The 19,988-nt window shown below is 35.4% G+C and overlaps 1 protein-coding gene across 1 annotated transcript in view; it reads right to left on the reverse strand.

The window, feature by feature from the left end:
- Positions 1 to 19,988, reverse strand: part of NBAS (neuroblastoma amplified sequence) — a 164,410-nt gene that overhangs the window by 95,269 nt on the left and 49,153 nt on the right. The window contains exons 29-35 of the mRNA XM_027887996.1: positions 19,330 to 19,432; positions 16,739 to 16,962; positions 14,432 to 14,544; positions 11,893 to 12,006; positions 4,735 to 4,848; positions 3,733 to 3,890; positions 1,626 to 1,724 (exon numbers count right to left, since the gene is read on the reverse strand). Of these exons, the coding sequence (XP_027743797.1) occupies positions 1,626 to 1,724; positions 3,733 to 3,890; positions 4,735 to 4,848; positions 11,893 to 12,006; positions 14,432 to 14,544; positions 16,739 to 16,962; positions 19,330 to 19,432 (925 nt within the window). The remainder of the gene's footprint in view (positions 1 to 1,625; positions 1,725 to 3,732; positions 3,891 to 4,734; positions 4,849 to 11,892; positions 12,007 to 14,431; positions 14,545 to 16,738; positions 16,963 to 19,329; positions 19,433 to 19,988) is intronic.

Below are 19,988 nucleotides of genomic sequence, written 5' to 3' on the forward strand. Positions count from 1 at the left end.
TGAAGCACAACATGCCAAGAAGCTGCATTAAACAGAAAGAAAAAAAGCCTCAATGCAGCAACATACAAATCTGCCAGGTCAATTGTCTACCTACTTGCCATTCTAAAGAGTCAATCAATCACAAGTAAGGGGAGCAAAATGAAAGCTATATTGGAGAAATAAATATGAAATGAAATGAAATGAATTGGAGAAATATGAATTCCCTAGCATAATGAAAATTGCTTCAAATACCCAAACTGAAATGATAATGAAGTCATTTAGTGACTTAACTCTGATAAACCCTTGAATAAGTTTCTGAATCATTTACATGCATGTCTAATTGTTGCACCACAACATTGTACTCCAGCCCGTGGAAGGCAATGCAGGATAGATTTCAGATACTAAAATAGTGTAAACATACCCATCCATGCCCATATCAGCTGTATGAATATCCACTCAGAGAGACATATCTACAGATTTCCAGATAATATAAAGCCTTTGTGCCAGAGAAACAGACCTGTTCTTCATATTGGTAATTCCAGCAGACACAAAGTGTTTAGCCCTCCTCCTCTGAATACTGTTCACAGTGCTGTTTTACCTGTCTGCCACTTATTTTATATATATGCAAATGGACATATATGTTTACATATGCATACGTATGTACACACACATGTATATCTCTATCTGTATATACAAATATATAGATATATATAGAAGCCACACAAAATATAGACAAGGAAGCTGCAACTCAGAATACTTTTCTCAAAAAGCCACACTATGCAAGATGAACCTTCTTTCTTTCTCTCCTTCCCTCTTTCTCCCACCCTCTTTTCCTCTCTCATTTCCTGTATTTCTTTTAAGATTTTGCCCCCCTCCCTCATCCCCAGATCCGTTAATCATCTACTGAAAAATGTAATTAAACAGAAAACAGATAAAGGAACAAATTAAATATAGAATTTTCCACTTCACAGAGTGTGAAAAACACATTCCTTTTTTCAAAAACAGGTAATTATATCTTCCTTAAAGAGAGAAAAATATTTGCAATTTTACATGTACAAACTTAAAATAATAGACATAAAAAGTAGAAAAAATACTAGAACACTTCTTTCCCGTTGTCCTGCCTGTATTTCCTATAACACATTCAATGTTCCATCTGATCTTACACATAATTTCACATGTAATATACGAACATTATAAAACAGCAAAGAAGTCATAAACTTCATGATGCACAGAACAAAGAGGAAAACTAAATTTAATTTAAAACATTTTTTACTTAAATATGTAGTTCAGGTTTATTTTCAAGTATTTTGCTTAGCAGATTAAAAAAAAATTAAAAGAAAAAATCAAACCAACAAAAATGTATATCATTATATAAATTTTCTTGCACTTTCCTCTTCTCCTGCTCCTGGGTTTATAATTTTTTGCTATGGTTTTAAGACTGTGTAGGAAGAAGCAACTGAAAATCCAAACAGACTAAGTATAAATTCATAGGCAAAACATTGAATTTTAAACAACCAAAGAACAGCACACAGTACATATCTAATGTTGTCCATTTTATCTAGTAAATGTGGCTAAAAACTCAAATTCAGCTCTTCAGCATAATGCAGAACAAAATCATTATTTTTAAAATTCTCCTTAAAACTTACCTCTGTATCTTTACTCATTAGCAGAGAAGGTCCCGAAATACTTGCATTCTCACCTCCTTCAGAAGGAAGAAACTGGTAATTCACAGCCTGATAAAGAATCTATAAACATGAAATAAATATCATCTTTTACCAGTCAAATAAGCAAATGCAAGAGTTATGACTGATATCAAAGGAAACCCAAGAAATTCTGATGTAAAAGCTTCCATGATAGAAAAATAAGGATGCAGGAGAAGACACAAAGAACACACAGTATCTCTGACATCCTCTCACTGTTGTAGTCCCTACACTAAATGACCTTCCCTTCACCATGACTTTTGTGCAATATTTTTCACACAATCTAAGAATTTTATTTTTTTTTTAATTATTTTCACCCTGCTGTACTCCATAGGCTAAAGAACTGACAGAAAACTTTCACGATCTGAAGTGTTACTGATGTTTTGGGCAACTCCACCAAGGCAAGTGTTACACAGGACAGCAGCTTTGTGAGCAGAATCTCAGAAGTCCATAGAACTGGTGAAGGTCAAAAGACACTTAGAGCTGCTTAATATCTCTGGTCAGTGTGACCTTATGATAAAGATCTTTTGCATCTACCCATCTATCTCCATTCAAAGACAGAGTGCTTGGACAGAACATGTAGGACGTCAGTGAAGAGAACTGAAAAGGTCACACGTAGTTTCTGGAGGAAATAATTATAGAAGAAACTGACTGAATGTACTTCGACAGAAATTATTACTTGGTTTTGGCTTCCTGGGGCAAATACCAAATTAATCATCACTGCAACTTCTCCTAGAAAAGATTTGCACTAACAAAGAAACCTGAGCAACAAATTAGGTCTCCAGTTTTGTGAATGGAGGACAGAATCTTTTCCTTTGGAGCAGTGGGATGTAAGATGGTGGGAACCAGTGGCTGAGCAGCTGCACTGCATTACAACAAAGATGACATGAAGCCTTCAAAAGGAATCAGACAGGAATACAGCAGGTGTGAACTGAATGAAGTTTTAACAAATTTTGGTTTATACAGTGCCAAAACTTGGTCCAACTTCAAATTCTAATTTTAGGTAAAGGCACATAATGGAGGGGCAAAGTTTTTATTTCAAAATTGTACAGGTCTCAATACATGTTTAAGCTCATAATTTTACCTACCTCTCTCAAATTTCACTGGTTTCATAATTAAAAAAAAAGTAAATAGCTTGCAGGAAATAAACTGTATTTGAAATCCTTTGCAGCATTTTATTCTAATGTTACCCTGTTACTGAAGTAGCACAGACTGCCTTCACATGTTGCCTGTATTTCTCATACACATTGCTATTCAAGTGGTTTTGTAAACAAAACATTACACACTTGCAGCTACTTTAATTAGACTTCAGATGTGCTGAAGCTATGGCTCCTTTCTCCCCCATTCCTCACATGCGTTCAGAGACCTCTAAGATGTTTCCATTACACAATTATAAATCTAGGAACTCTTAGGGAAGACAATTATGAATTCTCAAACAAGTCACAGTATGTAGGTCAAGACACAATTACAGTGAACTGAAATTTAACATTCTGACAACCTAAATTACTCCACTACAGTAATAGCGTGATCAGCTCAACACCTAAGACATGATACTCTTAAGTCAGTCAGTGAAGAGTTAATAAAGACGGTTGAGAGATAAAGTCTGTTGTACTTGATAAAATAATTACATTATTGAAATCAGTAAGAAAATAATTTCATTGTATAGTGGGTAAAGATCATAAAAATCATAAACTAAACATTTAATAGACATTTATGTTTAATGAAGTTGCATTACTAGGTGTAAACACCTAGAAGACATTTCAAAATTTCATTAACTGCATTTGTGAATAAAATGTTTAAATCAAGCTATCAATGAAGAAATTAAAAATACTAAATATAGAAAATACAAAAGCATTTCTACTTGAGAAACCAACTCATCATACAAAACTGCTTAGAAAGAGATCTCATTTGCTGAACTATAACAATAAAAGCAGAAAAATGGAGTAAAACAAATGGAGGGTAAAACTTAAAGAAAAAAACCTGAAAATGAGCACAAGTCACCTTTACTTTGGTAAGACTGAATTTTCATGGAAGAAGCTTCAGAAACAAGTACCTGGGTTTGCAATGAACTGCTCACTCCCAGCAGTGTCTCTATGGCGCTGGGGGGACAGTGTGTCAGAGCAAAGGCCATGAGTTCCTGACGCATTCCCAAATCCTGGTAGCCTTCTGACTGCCCAAGCTGACTGCATACTTCCCAGCTTTTAGAATAACCTACAAGGAAACACAAAACATACTTCCTATCACAAATGATAGAAGGATGCTGCATAATTCTTATATTGGATGAGATAAAGGAGAGCATGTGACAATCTTGTCAACACTTAATATCCCCTCAAAAAGGAACCATAAAAAGGCATCATAAAGCAGAGGTGTAACTCAACTTTAGACTGACCAAATGCATAAAAGACTAATTTTTATCATATTTTAGATATCCATATAATAGGCATCTGTAAGCCTACATTCTCTACTTTACATATTACAATAAGAAAACCATCGTTTACTTTAGAGCACAATACTGAATATCCTACTGGAGTGGCCGTAAAAACAAATGTATCACATGATATATTAAAAGAATCTCTATTCCTCTTGGATTTTCCCCCTCATTATCAAGGCAGGAAAAAAGAGCCAAAGAAACAAATCCCATCTTCCTTAGTACCTTGACATATGTACTTCATTCACATCCACTCATATCCTCACGTACACAAATTAAAGGTAGACTTCTAAAACACCTGCACTTTCCTAATAGCTGCAGTCACATGTTTTTACCTGTTTGAGAGGAGTATAGTGTAGAAAGAACTAGAAATCGTGGTTCCCAGAGGCATAAAGAAAAGCTCTCTAAGGTTACATATCTCATAGCTTGGTACGTACTTATTACATACAGTATTTGCTGTATGTGTCTCTATTCCATGGAGATGTTACTTCACTTCCACAAACAAGATGTAACTGCTACTGTAATGAAATGGTCCAATATGAAATACCACACCTCACAATAAGCCAAGAGTCAGAACTCAGATTTCCACCACCATCACCTCATGCAACCTCAGTTTATTCCCTTCACCTGTGGCCATCAGCTCCTGGCAATGCATACTAGCTGCTTTGTAGTCCTGGAAACTGAGAGCCTGTTCCACTAAAAGGATTAACACTTGACCTTTTCTCTCCATCTGATCATCTCCTGCAAGAAAAATTCAAAATTTTTATTAGTTAATTGGAATTAACGTTCAACTTCAGCTTGCTACTTCATTTCTTAAGAATTAACTATACACCACAACATGAAAAGCCCCCCTTGAAACTGAAACAGGAATAAAAGTTATCTGCTTTTTCCTGAAGGAAACAATAAAAACAATTATTTATATATTTTAAAAAACATTGGCTTTAAAGCTGGTTAAAAAAAAGGCAACAAACATCAACATATGATGCCTAGGTTAAAAAAAGTTTTAAAAACTGTATTTATGTGATGGCCAAGACATAGACCAAAACTGATATTTAAGCTAAGTAACATATAAATCAAAATCCTGACATTGGGGGGGGGGGGGGAATTAAATTTTTGTTTTCTTACAGTATACAAAGACCCAGTTTAAACTACCACTTCACAGTTCCAAATAATTAATGATATGCAAAAAACAGGCATTTAAAAATCCCTGAACACTTAATTTGAGTGACTAGAACTGAAACTAATTTTTCCACATCATACATGGATCTCTGTCACCAGACCTTCCGGACAATGCCTCTTCCACCAGTTATGGGTTAGAAGTAACACTTCAGACACTACTGAACTCTCCTTACTCAAGTTTCTTCAAGAACCTTTGCAGAAAAAAGTCCTGACCTCAATTTTAATACATCAGCTTTCATACACAAAAATCTAATCAGACAGCTCATCTCCTTCTCAAAGCCAGTTATTGTCAATACAAATAACATTTATACCTGTCACTCTTTACTACTCATCTTTTTTTTTTAAAAGCTTTTTCCGATTTAGAGTGAGCATAAGAGAATGAAATTTATTTACTTTACTAGCACTAGTTTTTCCAGTCTTGTGCTCAAAATGCTATCCATGTCGATGCACTGTATGAGAAGGTGACAAAACATACACAGGAAAAATAATCTTACACAATTCATTTTAATTTAAGAAAGAATTTTTTGAATAAAAATGAGTGATTTTTTTCAACGTAAGCTTCTTGCTCATGTTTCTCTATTATTAAAAGCAATTCTATGCAGTCAGTGCTGTTACAGTCATTTGAAAAGGGCACTGGCTTATGAAACTGTATTACTACAACTTGTGAAATGCAAATATTTCATAAGGTTAAACAGATCCAGTTTCAAAAACCACTTAAAGAGTACATGCTCTTAAATTGCATAGCTGTTATTTTTAACTCCACTTTGCAGATCCATCACCACAGACAAAGCAAATTTCTTTTTAAAGCTTTCTCAAAAGAAAAGCTGCAGCAGTTGCACTAGAGTGACATTCAGGCAAGTGAAGTTACCCTAATTACTGAACTCAATCAAGACTCCCTGAATCCCCGCACGTCAGGACTAACTCAGCTGGGAGAACAGGTTGGCTTCCCATCATTTTATCTTTTAGCCTCCTGCTCGATATACTGCCAGCACACAGTGTTGCAAATTAATCACATTCAAGGCTCTTCTGTTGCAAAATTTTGCCCTCTGGAACCTGGGAACCTCTCATTCAGGCAAAAGCAATTACAGATGACAAAGAGGTGCTTCTATCTACACAAGTTAAATGTGAACTGTCATTCCTGTAACCAAAAGACACGTACTTGCCACTCACCTTCTGATGCCCACTTTACCCTGACAACTTGACTTCTCAGAGACAGAACTTACTAAGTAGCAGACACAAATAAAAGGTAATAATTGCACTATTGCCACTCAGATTTCAGCTAGACATAATAATCACTGCTATTAATTCCCACTTCAGATTCTGTGGGATTGGAGGAAAGAGAGGAAGAACCCTTGGACCAAGGAATGGTTTTCCAAACTGTGCTTGAGCTGTTGTGTGCTGTCGAGTCCCCCACCCCAAACGTTTCAGCTCAGTACTTTTGATGTAGTAGGATACATCACTGCATGTTTCACAGAAACACAAACATAACATATAAGGATCATTTTCCTTCCAGTCCATGGCTATACTTGCTCATTTCATCTTCATTGTTTCACTCATTTCTGCTTCCACTGCCTTGACACACACTGTTACAGCACAGAACAACTCCAACATTAGCAGTGAATCCCCTACAATGCACAGCTCGACCTTCTTCATGCAACTTTCATTAACAATGCAGTGACTTATGTTTTCTGCTGCAGTGTAGTTATTGTCTTCTGTTCAAACACGAAAAAATTCACTGCTTCAGCTTTGGGACACCTCATTTGATGTTATTTTATTAATAAAATCTTATAAAAGTGAAAGTTTTGGATTCTAAATTGTTCTCCTTGCCATTTTCACAGATATCCAAGATCTAAAAACCAAGCAAAGAATTACAGAACTCCTTAAAGTTGTGACTTGATTATATTAAATAGTAATTCAGCATCAAGCTTTAATGTTAATGTGTGACATACAGACTCAAATCAAATTTAGAAACTGGAAACGGGAGGGGAGGGAGGATGGTGTGCGTGCACACATGCCTGGGGAAATGCTGGAATCTCCATCCCAGGAGGTATTTAAAAGACATGGAGAAGTGGCACTTAAAGACATAGTTTAATGGTGGACTTGCCAGTGCCAGGTTGACATGGACTGTGTGACCTTAAAGGTTTTCTATAACCTAAATGATTCTAAGATTCTAGTACAAACAATGAGAGGAAAAATTTGGAAGGTCAGAAATAACAGGAAATATGTTTTTCTTGAGAAATAAAGGATGTTCAAACACTTTTTAAAAGCTTGGATCCAATGTGGATTGTATAAAGGAAAAAAAAAGCTTATTGAAACACCTTGTGTAAGATGCATGCTATTTGTGAGTGGACGAATTAACACTATCTTTAATGAAATCGTATCACAAAAAATTTAAAGTCAAATGATATCAAGACTTCAGAAATTCAATGTTGCCTACATTTAGGAGATCAGAAGCCAACTAGTTAATTCCACATCCAAGAAAGTCAGTGTTAAGAAAGATAAATCTCAAAAACAAGCTTTGACTTAGGAATCTGAGCAAAGTTTAAAGTTACTAGACTTCATTTATGGATATCAAAATTACATAATTGCCACAGAAAGTTGTGAGAAAAGGGAATAATGAAAAGAAAACATTTCTAGAGAGCATGACAAAAGAAATAAACACCAATGCTCAGATCTTTTTTGATATACAGTAAGACAAGATGCTCTTAATTTCTGATCCAGGAGTATTTTTCTATTCTTTTTTGCACACATCTATTCAAATAATTGCAGAAAGTGAATTCTTTACACCCTTTCTTAACAAAGAGTGTGGATTAAGCGAGCATCATGAGACACAGAACAGCTCCAGCTCCCTGAGCAGGTGCAGATTTTCTGGCTGTCATGCTGAGCACATTCTCCCTCACTCACTTTACCCATCTGTGAAATTAAGATAACACTTGTGGTGCTTACTTTACAGAAGTAGCGACAGGAGGCTTAAGTAGAGTTTACTGTCATTAATCAAATACTTTAAAGCAATTAAGAAGCTACCTGATATTTCATTACCTAAGCAATATTTAAACTTTGATAAGTATGAGTATAAATTCTATTACTGACTTCCAGTGCTGCTCTATAACCCGTATTCAGAGAACACAGCTCATGAAACTCCTTAAAGATAACTATGTGCACTCTACCCCTGCATCTGCAACAAATGCACTTCTAAAAATGAAAATAAAATATAGATGCTCACAGAATTTTATAGGCTATATATTATATACATTAAAACACAGCATATACTATATGCTCTAAAAACACACATATGTCTACAATTTATATAGGCATGGACAGATGTAGCAAGCAGGTTATTTTTCCCTTTCAGTAATCATATGGAGTGGGGTGGCAAGAGGAGCAAAGACGGGGAATCACTGAAACCAATTCCTCCAGTTTGCAGACAAAGCACAAGAAGGCTCTCTACTGGTAGATACACAAGGTGGATTGGGAACATAAGAGACAAGAAATTTGAGCATCCCTAACCAATACCAGTCAGTATGTTCCACAAGACAAAATCAGAACTTCTTTCACAGCAAAGGTGGCTCATAAATCAGGATAATTGTGTAAGTAGTGAAAACCAATTAAGGACAAAACCCAATTCTTTCTCCCAGCAGCACTTTATCTAATTCTTCATTAAGCAAGTCCATAAAGTTCAATCCCTAGATTCTTTTCCAATATCCAGACTCATCCCAATATATCTCAATAAAACCATTTGTTTTCATCATAAGGTGTTAGAAATCAAGGTATCCTTGCCCAGTGGTTTTATACCTGCCAACAAAGACTACATGTACTAAAAATACAAGGAAGGCTGTCCTTTTCCAATATTAAATATAAAATAAAACTTTAATTCACAAATCTTACAACCTGTATGCATGAGCTGCCCTCTTGGCTACCAACTAATTTGTGGAATAATATTAGCATTTCTCATTCTTATGATAGAGCTATCAAGTCCTAAAATAACTATTTAATTAATAGTGACTAACTGTAAATCGGTAACTTAAATTACAAGTTGACAGATACAGAAATACCACTTCTATATGTCTTGCTTTAACTCTTTTTTTTTATACCTGCCATCAAATTTTACAAAGCTGTTCATTACAGACTATGATTAAGGCTATGCCAGCATTCCACTTAAAGTCTGTTTTCAAAGGTATTAATGATCAATGGGATGGAACATCAGACACAAAAAATTTGCAATAGCAGTGGTATGCTGTTCACAGCAACAAAACAAACAAAAAATAAAATAATTAGGAAATATTGAGTGTCTTAAAATGAGGTAAGTCTGTTTCCCATAACCCACCTCCTACAAAATATATGTTGAGATAAAATTCACAAATATGGCATTCTCATACCAAACCCACATCTTACTTATAAATCAACATCCTCTATGGAAAACAGCTTGTAAATATAAGCAATACAATTCGACATACTTTGGTGACAATGAAATGGTTTTTAATCACAAAAACTTGAAGCTACTTATGGAAAACAAACCAACCAAACAAAAAAATCACACACCCCCATCACAGAAAGTCATGACTGGAAATGTTTTCTTGCTGTATTTTCCTTTCTAATAAATAAATATTATTCTATAATCAAAAGATTACTTTGAAAGTGACAGTTATTTATTTAGTATAAGAGACAAATAAAGTATGTCAAAGTATTCTGTACCAAGATTCATTCTGGAAAGATACTTTTAATACTAAAATTCCCTACTTATCTCAGAAGCAACCATCAGCTCGAGGTTACTCAACCATCATCTTACTCTTGAGGTTAACCATTGAAGTCAGAGAGCCCAACACTAGTAGAATAAAAATGTCATTGGTAGAGTAAGTAGTAGTTTCTAAATCATTCACCTGTTTAATAATTAACCACCTCACACATCCATCTTCTGGTTTTCTCTAGCCTAGTAAGCGCATGGAAGAGAAAAACCAGGAGGCCATTTCATCATCTGCCTTTAAATATCTCTTTAAAAAAAAAATCTCTCTTTCCTGTCCTGTGTCTGCGTCACTGCGACTATAACACTACCACACAGAAGTTACCGTATCACTGAGCTCAATCTGAAGTTCTCTATCTAATATCTCGTGCCTGCCATCCTTCAGTCTCTGGAGATGAGAGCCACGAGTCTGATCCCTGTTCAGAGGTACATGACAGGGCACTGTAAAGACTGACTTAAAGCTAAGGCACTAGGTTAGCAATACTTAGTGTTTTTAAGCTTCATAAAATCTCTGTGGATTTTGTTTTCCCGTGCTTCATACAGAGAGAATCCCTCAGATTCAAAAAGATAAAACAAAAATCTACAGCATTAACCTAAAGAACCCAGAATACTATGAAAAATTGACAGATTTTAACTTGATGTGGGTGGAAGCAGAGAGGACAGGGAAAGAGCTGTACAGTAATCTCATCTTACAAACCAAGAAGGAGAACTTTTTTCGTGAAAGTCTTACAAGCAAAGAAAAAAAAAAAAGGAGTCACAACTGTCATTCTAATTTTTTGATGGATTACATGTAAAATACATAGATTGGATCCAGATACTTAACATGGCATCGTCCCCTTCTCCCTCTCATCTTTCACAGAGCAGTGCTATGAAACAGGACCATTGAGTAGACCAGAGTCACAACGACGTTTCCTGTGACTCCTTTCCTTAGGACCTGGGCATCTTGGGAGGTCAGCAGCCTAACCTCCTTACCTCTGTTCATTACCTCACACAACCCTCTCAGGTATCTCCCTCCCTATTTGTAATACAATATGCAAAAAATTGCCAATACTAAGCTTCCTGAAAACGTAAGACAAAATCTTACATGGTTTAACAAATAGAAAGGGAAAAGGGAATTAGCCAGGCATGCCTCAATGACAAAGCCAAAATGCATTGATTTTACACACCATGCTGCATGAAATATGAATGTCTATTTTACATTTTTGTATTCCATTTCTATATCATAAAAATACAGTAGTACTGTGTTTACAGCTGCATTGATTAAGTATTCTTCCAAAATCAAAAGGCAGCTACTTTAGATAGGCTATCAAAAATAAAAAACTAATATCCTCAGGACTCAAGCTTTGAAGATGTTCAGTTCATCAAATGAATACTCAATTTAATGCATTATTTTTAGTGCCCAAAGGAGACAGATGCAGCAAAGACAAAAGTCTAACAGCTCAAATTCATGCTTTACAGATGACTTTTCCCCTCTAACTTAAATATAGCTATGCTTAAATAAAACTAACTTACCTGACAGAGGGAATAAGATTTACCGGAATTTTAGTACTACCAATTAATTGTAAAACAAGATAATTCTCAGCCACAACTCCTGCAATCTGAAATAAGGTTTTATTCCAACTCTAGATTAGACAAGGCATTTTTTATTTCAGGTATTAGTGGGACATCAGAGCTGCTGACCATTGCAGCTGTTTTACAGAAAAAATATTCTGTTTACGTAAAATCTTTTATTCCTCCCCAATGACTGCTCTTCCAGATGACTTTTTAGTCCTGTCTTCAAACACATATTCTAACAATCAACTCAAATGTCCTAAAGTGTAATGTAAACCACACTGCTTGCAATTCAGAGTCTTATTAACACAGCTTACCTGCAACCCTTAGCAAGTTTGCAAGTCCCAGGAGCTTAGCAGACTGTTTATAGTTTGTTGACATCTGAGCCAGACAGTCCTTGATGAGACTGAGTCGATCAGAACACAAACGCACTGTTGAAAGCAGAACTGGTGTTAAGGGACTGCACAAATCAACTCGAGTGCTGTATTTCTGGTTAAACGACATGGGCACAGGAAGTGATGGGGAGTATGAGAATGCAAACATGATCTGAAAACCAGCCCAAAGCTGCCTGCATGCAGATCCTCAGTTATACCTATAAACAGAGAGTTAAAATAATACCCCAATATCCAACTCCAATCACTACAAGTCAGGTTGCTAATGGTGAAAAGAAACAGAAACTGACCTGAAGGAAAACTTGAGTTTGTTCCAGGTTTTCACATTCAATGTTTTTTACTTTATACAATTAACCAAGATACTTTTATACAATTTTTTTTAATTATCACTTCTGCAACATTCTGAAAGAATGCTAACACAGACATTAACTTTCATTTAAAATGTTTTAAGTAACTAAGATTTCAAGCTACATTTTATTTTAGCATGGATGAGATACTTCACACAAACTGAAAGAACCATCATAGGCAAATTCTTCAGGCTGTTTTAATATACGTAAAAATTTTCTGAGCAAGTGGAAGCATAGTCTGCAAATCACCAGTTGTGTCAACCGTATTCTGAGAAGCTTATAATTAGTACTGCGTTTCAAAAATGATTTTACAAGGAATTAAACAATTATCTTAATTGTCTAATATCATGAACTGAATTTGGTACCCTTTTTAGCTAGCTAGTGGGTGGCTAACTTCAGGCTGCTGCTTTAAATAGGTAACTTTCTCATATCATGCAAGTTCTCAGAACACAGAGGAACTGCAAGTAAATCTTCCACTTAACACTCAGTAAGACTTTATTGGCTACATGTGGGATAAAAATCTGCATTAGTATATTGGGCTTAAAACATACAATATTAGGCCTCAATAAAAACAAAGAAGTACTCACATAATGAAAACTCTATTAATTCTAGAAATCAAGTTCAACTAAAACAAACTAAGAGTGGAGGAACAGGAAAAGGTTACACTTTTAGTTTTATTTTTAATATTCTATCCCGTACATATATTAGTATACAGCAGTAGTATGTTTTCATTCACTCATTATACAGGAAAGATTTTTTGTAAATATCCAACATAACTAAAAGTAATCTGATGGGTCAAACACATTAAAGATGGACCTTTTATGTTAATAAGGAGTCTTCAAAACAGATTTTATTAAAATAGAGTATAAGAGCAGTTCATAAACTTAAATTGCTGAGTTTGCTAAAAATACAAGTGGGGGGAAGCTCTACAGAAAACTAAATGTATAAAGGCAAATAAAAGTCTACTGCTAATAGACCACTGCTGGGGGAACGGCTGATCCTTACTGCTACTTTAATGACATTCTATCAAAGTAACATACCATTTAAAGGCTTTCATTAAAACTTGAAACCATCATTTTAATCATATTAGATTAATCTGATTTACATGAAAGATACTGGAGCAAGGATAAGTCAGGCTCATTAATGAAATTACAGGCATGACTTCACATATTCTAATTAATCTAGATCAGTTGTATTACACACACTGTTAACACCTTTTTTAAATGATACCTTCATGTCCACAGCAAAAAAAGTTGAAGAAAGTATGTGCACTTTTTTACACATAAAAGGCTGAACAAACTGACTAAAAAAGAATTTTACTCTAGAAATCAACAGGCCAATACTGTAAGATCTCAGTCCAGACATTCTCAGTCCAGAAATGGTAAGATTTCAGAATATTACATATGGAGCATTCAGAATATTACATATGGAGTATTTCTCTGCACAATACCAGAAGAAAGACATGTTTCATTGGTACTCAGTGCTCATTTCAGACAGTTCTCTTACAGTGTTTCCTTTGCTAGTGTTCATGCAGTTTCATTTTACATATGCATAAAATTTCTTTCCAATTCCTGTTCAACAACTTTCTGTTCTATTGGAGTCAGAGCTCCAAAACAGATTTAGTTTTAACCAATCCATCACAAGAAATATCTCATAAGAGTTCACTTCCACTGTCATTAGGTTTTACATACTTCAAAACGAAACAGCCCAGTGGAGACACGAAAACTGCCTATCCATGACAGTACTTCTCTCCCACCTATAATTTTAAAGCTCATCAGCACATAAGCAAGTGCAGAATATTTAGCAAATTAAAGATGAGCTCAAACTACTTCTGTTGAAGTCACCAGGAATTTCATACACTCAATACTCTAATTATCTTAAAGTCCTGCATAAAATAAGTCCTAAAACAGGGGTGTAATATGCAAGTATCTTTCTTATCTCACATAAACTAAAAGATTTTATTACAAAAATCATTTTTTGGTATGTGCCTGTAAACTGGAGGCAGGAAACGGACCCTTTAGTTTAATTGCGCCACACTTACGTAATTGTAACTATATCTCATGCGTATTTATGTCTGTGAATCAAGTCATCATATAAAGAATAAAGTTATGCAGTACCTTGCAGCGGTAATATTTTCACTCCGAATTCCTCAAGGTAACCGAGAGCACGAATGAGGTCCAACTCCTCCTGAACAGCACTGGGACTGTCTACAATAAGCTGAAGACAACACCTAGTAAAGAATGAAACATTTTTCTCAAGTTTGATGAACACATCTGAAGTTAAATTTGAAGAAAAAGTTCCCCTCTGAGTAAAACAAAACAAAAGAACAGCTACCAGTAATGTACTGTAATTATGAAATGTCAAAATACTCACTAGTCTTCTAATACACATCAGAAGTGTTTGGCATACTCTCTGTTATGGCTGGCTAAACATTTTAAGAAATTTCTATTTTCACACTGCCTTCAACTGATTGTGATAAGCACATCACCTAAAAACCTCCTGAATTTAGACCTGCAATTAATAAGTAGAAAACACTGAAGACACTTGTACTTAAATATATAATTATTTAGTGAAGTATTTCGCCTACTACAGGAGAAATGGCATTTTGGTACTGCCATATAACTAGAAGATAAAAGCAAAATACTGTAAAAAGTTGATTGGAAGTAAAACATTAGAGTCACTGTCACAATTTCCTCAAGCAAAGAAAAACAAAGCTGATTAAGAAAACAACAAAAAAAGTCCACTAAATGGCTCTGAAGATGAAGCAATGCATGCAATTATTATCAGCACATTATTTTAAATATTTTTAATTCATATGTTTTATGAATATTAATGTAAAAAGCTTTTTCCATTATTTAATACAGCTTGCATTCTGATACAGTGTATTCATATGTGGTTCTATTAATACACATTTAACAGACAAAATCAACATGCAAAATCATACTATGGCCTGGGCTGGGAGGCATCAAAGGTCACCTAGTTCAAACACCTGGCCATGGGTAGAGACTAAACCTTCCCCTAGACCAAGCTGCTTAAAGCCCCATCCAACCTGACCCTCAACACTTCCAGGGAACAGACACTCACAGCTTCTCTGGGCAATCTGTTCAAGTACCTCACCACCCTCACAGTAAACATTTTATTTCCTAATATCTAATCTGAACTTACTCTCTTTCCGTTTGAAGTCATTTCCCTTGTCACTATGTACTCTTGTAAACAGTCTCTCTCCATCTTTCTTGTAGGCTCCCTTCAGGTACTGGAAGGCTGCAATTCGGTCACCCAGAGCCTTCTCATCTCCAGGCAGAACAATCCCAGCTCCCTCAGTCTTTCCTCATAGGGAGGTGCTCCAGCCCTTTAATCATCTTGGTGGCCTCCTCTGGACTTGCTCTAGCAGGTCAATGTCCTTCCCGTGCTGGGACCCCAGGGCTGGATGCAGCACTCCAGGTGGGGTCTCAGCAGAGCAGAGCAGAGGGGCAGAATCCCCTCCCTCACCCTGCTGCCCACACTGCTTCTGATGCAGCCCAGGACACAAATGGCTTTCTGTGAGCGCACACTGACAGGTCGTGTCCAGCCTCTCACCCATCAGCACCCCAGGGTCCTTCTCAGCAAGGCTCCCCTTGATCTGTTCATCCTCCAGCCTGGACTGATACCAGGGGTTGCCCTGACTCAGGTGCAGCACCTTGAACTTGGTCTTGTTAAACTGCCTGAGATTGCTATGGGCCCACTTCTCAAGCTTGTCCAGGTCCCTCTGGATGGCATCCTGTCCCAGTGATTTCAAATGGTTTAATTCACCTCACACATTAAATCACAAAACGATTTTATTTGTGCAGTGGGCCATATGGCTTTTATCTCTACACGTTAGTTAAGAGTAGACACATTTATATAAAAAATAAAATAAAATTGTAAGTTAGCTGAACATTCCATCTGAACCCATCACATTTTTCAGGAGAACTGACAGATATTTCAGGGTGAAGATTAAAACACAAGGGGAATGAAAAAGTTAAAGAGAAGATAAATACATTCTACCTAAAACAACTTATACACAGAGGCTCCTAGGAAACCTACCCACTGTGATAATCCCTCAGGAAAAAAAGGTTAAATTACCATGAAACATCTCACTGGAGGTAAGTCAGAGAAGGACCAAAACATCTTATTAAACACAAAAAACACTCAGTCACACATTCTTAGCAAGTATTTGATCTATAAACTTCATATTTTCAAGTATCACCCTAAAACCATAAGATAAAAGCTGATCACAGGACTCTGAGCACTAAAAGCAATGCTACTTTGTATTTCCAGAGCCTGCTTATGAAAAAAGACTCTCAATAGGAGATTGGGCAGGTGGGGGGAAACATTAGCAAATAAACTCTAATTTTATGACAATATTAAATCAGTTATATTAATGTATGTGGTAACTGTAAATGTACCTGGCCAACTCCATACAGCTGTCAGTCAAACTTGTTGAAGAATTGAAATATTCTCTGCCAGCAGCCAGAACTAGTTCGATACTTCTCGCATAGCTGACTCGGTACTGTGGCTTCCCTTTTGATGAACTTGGTAGATCCACTGACCAAACACTGCAATGCATCATTTGCCCAGCCAAGTGGATATTGTCTATACTGCTTGAGCACAAAAGGCTTTCAGTGAATATCTAAAAGAAAGAACAGTAATTTAATAACCTGCAGCAGCAGCAGCTTCAAGTCAGCTTATCTGCATTCAACGGAATTAACCTCTGAATAAAAGGATCTCTAAAGTCAAAAGAATACATTCAGTCCAAGCAGAAAATGTAACTTCTATCAAGGAAAGTATTAATTTAAGTAAAGTTAAAATTAACCAGTAGCTAATTGTTTCTACTTACTGGAGAAATAAAAGCTCTCTTTACAGAACAATTTAAGAGATCAGAAATATACCTACATTCTGAAGTGTTGGTAAGATGTAAGAATCTGAAAAGGCAGTTCAATATTAAGACCTTAAAACCAACAACATATGAGAGGAAATTCTGTATCTCTGAAGAAATTATAAATATTTAGAACTGAGCATATAAGATGTTATCTAAATTTCAATCAAGACAATCTAATATAATGCTGCATCTGCCAAAACCCACCTAATTTATTTCCAGTTCAAAGTTCTGCCCACTTTAAGACACTCAAAATAATCTCACTTACTTACAAAAGTGTTTTTTTCCTTAAGCACAGGCAATATTGTCCTAATAAAGAGCAGCATAGACACTTAATATTTTCAAAAAATATCACAGCTCAAACAAAATGACTTTTATCAAAGGTTTTGAGTTCACAACAAATTAAACATGATCAATGAATTATAGAAGAGCCTAGGTTGGAAGGGACCTCTAAAGATCATCTGCTCCAACCCTTCATTGGAAAGGGGGCAAAGATGAGGTTATCTAGCACCCTGTGCAATCACATCTTGAAACTGAAATATTTCTTCACTAGGAAGAACCTCTCCAAACCATCTCACGCTCTGGAAAGGAACACAGTTCAGTGCTTCTTAAAGAACATCACACAACTGGATCATCTTCCATTCCACAACATTTTAATCTTCAAGGAATAGTGAAAGATGTAAAGTATGATAGCTGATCCTTCTTCCTCAAAGTTCACATAAACAACACTTATCTCTCTTGAAATTTATGGACATGAAGCCCTTCTTTAAGACAACAGAATTCACTTTGCATGGAAGCAAAACAGACTAAGCATTATTTTAAAAAGTATCCAATATAAACCTTACATGGGATTGCAATTCCTTACCATCTCATCAAATTTCTCAATTTTCAAGTTATCAAAGCATAACTGCATATGACAGCACTGCACTTCAAAGCATTTTCAGCACTCCTACATAATTTTACCCAAATCCTTTTTTGTTGTGTTGGGTTTTTTTAAATCACATGGTTCAGAGGTTAAAAATAATTTAACGTTAATAGAAAACTTACATTAAGAACAGGGCAAAGTAAATGTCTTATTTACAGAGTGCTCTAGTATTATAATAATTTTAAAAGAATTTAAACAAATTCCAAGTATACTAAATTGTATCCTCTTACAAAACCATGAACATTAAATGTGCTGAAGTTCTCTAAGAACAACTTCAAGCTGTACAACTATAAAGGATGAATGATTTTTTCATGTATTAATGAATAGCATTGCTTTTATCCTTCTTTCTTTTTCTAATCTGCTTTTAAGACCTTTCCAAAGAGCTTATCAGTGGTAGCCATAAACAATTAAATCTGTAAGCGGCAATAAAACCCTCTTTCATATGAATATATATATATAAAAACACTGTATTAGTGTTTATATACATACTACACGTATATATTTTTTATATATATTATACATACATGAATATATATAAACACTAATTATAGTGGACACAATGCTGTATCTGTAATAAACTGCAGTATATTGAAGTGAAAATGCAAAGAAAAAATAAATGTCACAGCAAATTCTGTATCAGTCTAACAGCTGTCCTTTGCAAATACTAATGACATAGGTTTGGGTTTTATGCACATGCAGGTTTTTCTCCTTCAGTAAAATTAAATTTCTCATTTCACATTATTTTACTTCAACTGCAAACAACAGAAAGTTCATAATCCTTTAATGATGTTGGATAATATTATCAAACCAGAACTTCATGTGTTTATGGAATGCTTAAGACAAGATAACATTTATCTAACAGACTGCTTATTTTTATTAGTTTAAAGTGTTCATTGCTAAACACATTTGTACACAGAATTACTGTCCACAGAATACAGCCTCAAGAAGCTGACTTATTTTTTTAAAAAAGTGAATTCTAGTAAAATATATATAGGATATTTATCAAAGAGGCTTTTGACAAAATAAATTAACACCAGAAATTTCTGGTTTGAACAGAAATACTGCCAAAAAGCCAGTAGACAACCAAGTAATACAAGACAGTAATACAAGATGTATTTACATTTGCAAGCAACAATATGAAATGAGTATCTGTAGCTTACCTGGGACATAAGTTAGTAAGAAGACACAAAACTCACCTCATAGCAAGCATCTGAATGTAAGCATCTATACACTTTCTGCTGCATGTCTAACATATCCTGGAGCAACTCCTTCCACTGTGTCTCACTGGCTGATGGTTGCCTACAAACATTTTTTAAAATTAAATACTCTCTGCCTCAACAGATTTAAAGAAAAGTAGTAGATAACACTACATTTCAATCACAAAAAAATAAAGAGTTTTCTCAAATGCTATTTCAATATTGAATTGGACTTTTAACGAGATGTGATTTAAAGACAGAATGCTTTTAATATTAATATTAAAAAGGTGTCTGTGGGATAAAATGGTTTGACAACAATGCAATACCCAAGTGTTTTCTCTGTTTTCTGTGGGATAAGACATGGATTTCAACAATTTTTCTCAAGATCCCCCAGGTAAATTTTGAAAATTTTCAATAATACAGCATAAAGTTGGATGTGCTTTCTTCCTACTAACCCAAGAACAGCAGGACAAAACCAAGTTTCTAACAGCAACTGAGGATCATTAAAGTGCTGTTCATTGTAGGCCATCTCCAAGGACTAATCAATTGAATGCAATCACAGGAGAATAGAGCTGCAACTTTATTTTGTTCCTTAAAATTGAATGGCATTCAGGTTCTTGACCCTTGGGATCCCTGGATCAATGTTTACCCACAAGACT

Source organism: Empidonax traillii, unplaced genomic scaffold (genome assembly GCF_003031625.1).
Source record: "Empidonax traillii isolate 1590-97213 ecotype Southwest subspecies unplaced genomic scaffold, ASM303162v1 scaffold228:size850385, whole genome shotgun sequence".
NCBI lineage: Eukaryota > Metazoa > Chordata > Aves > Passeriformes > Tyrannidae > Empidonax > Empidonax traillii.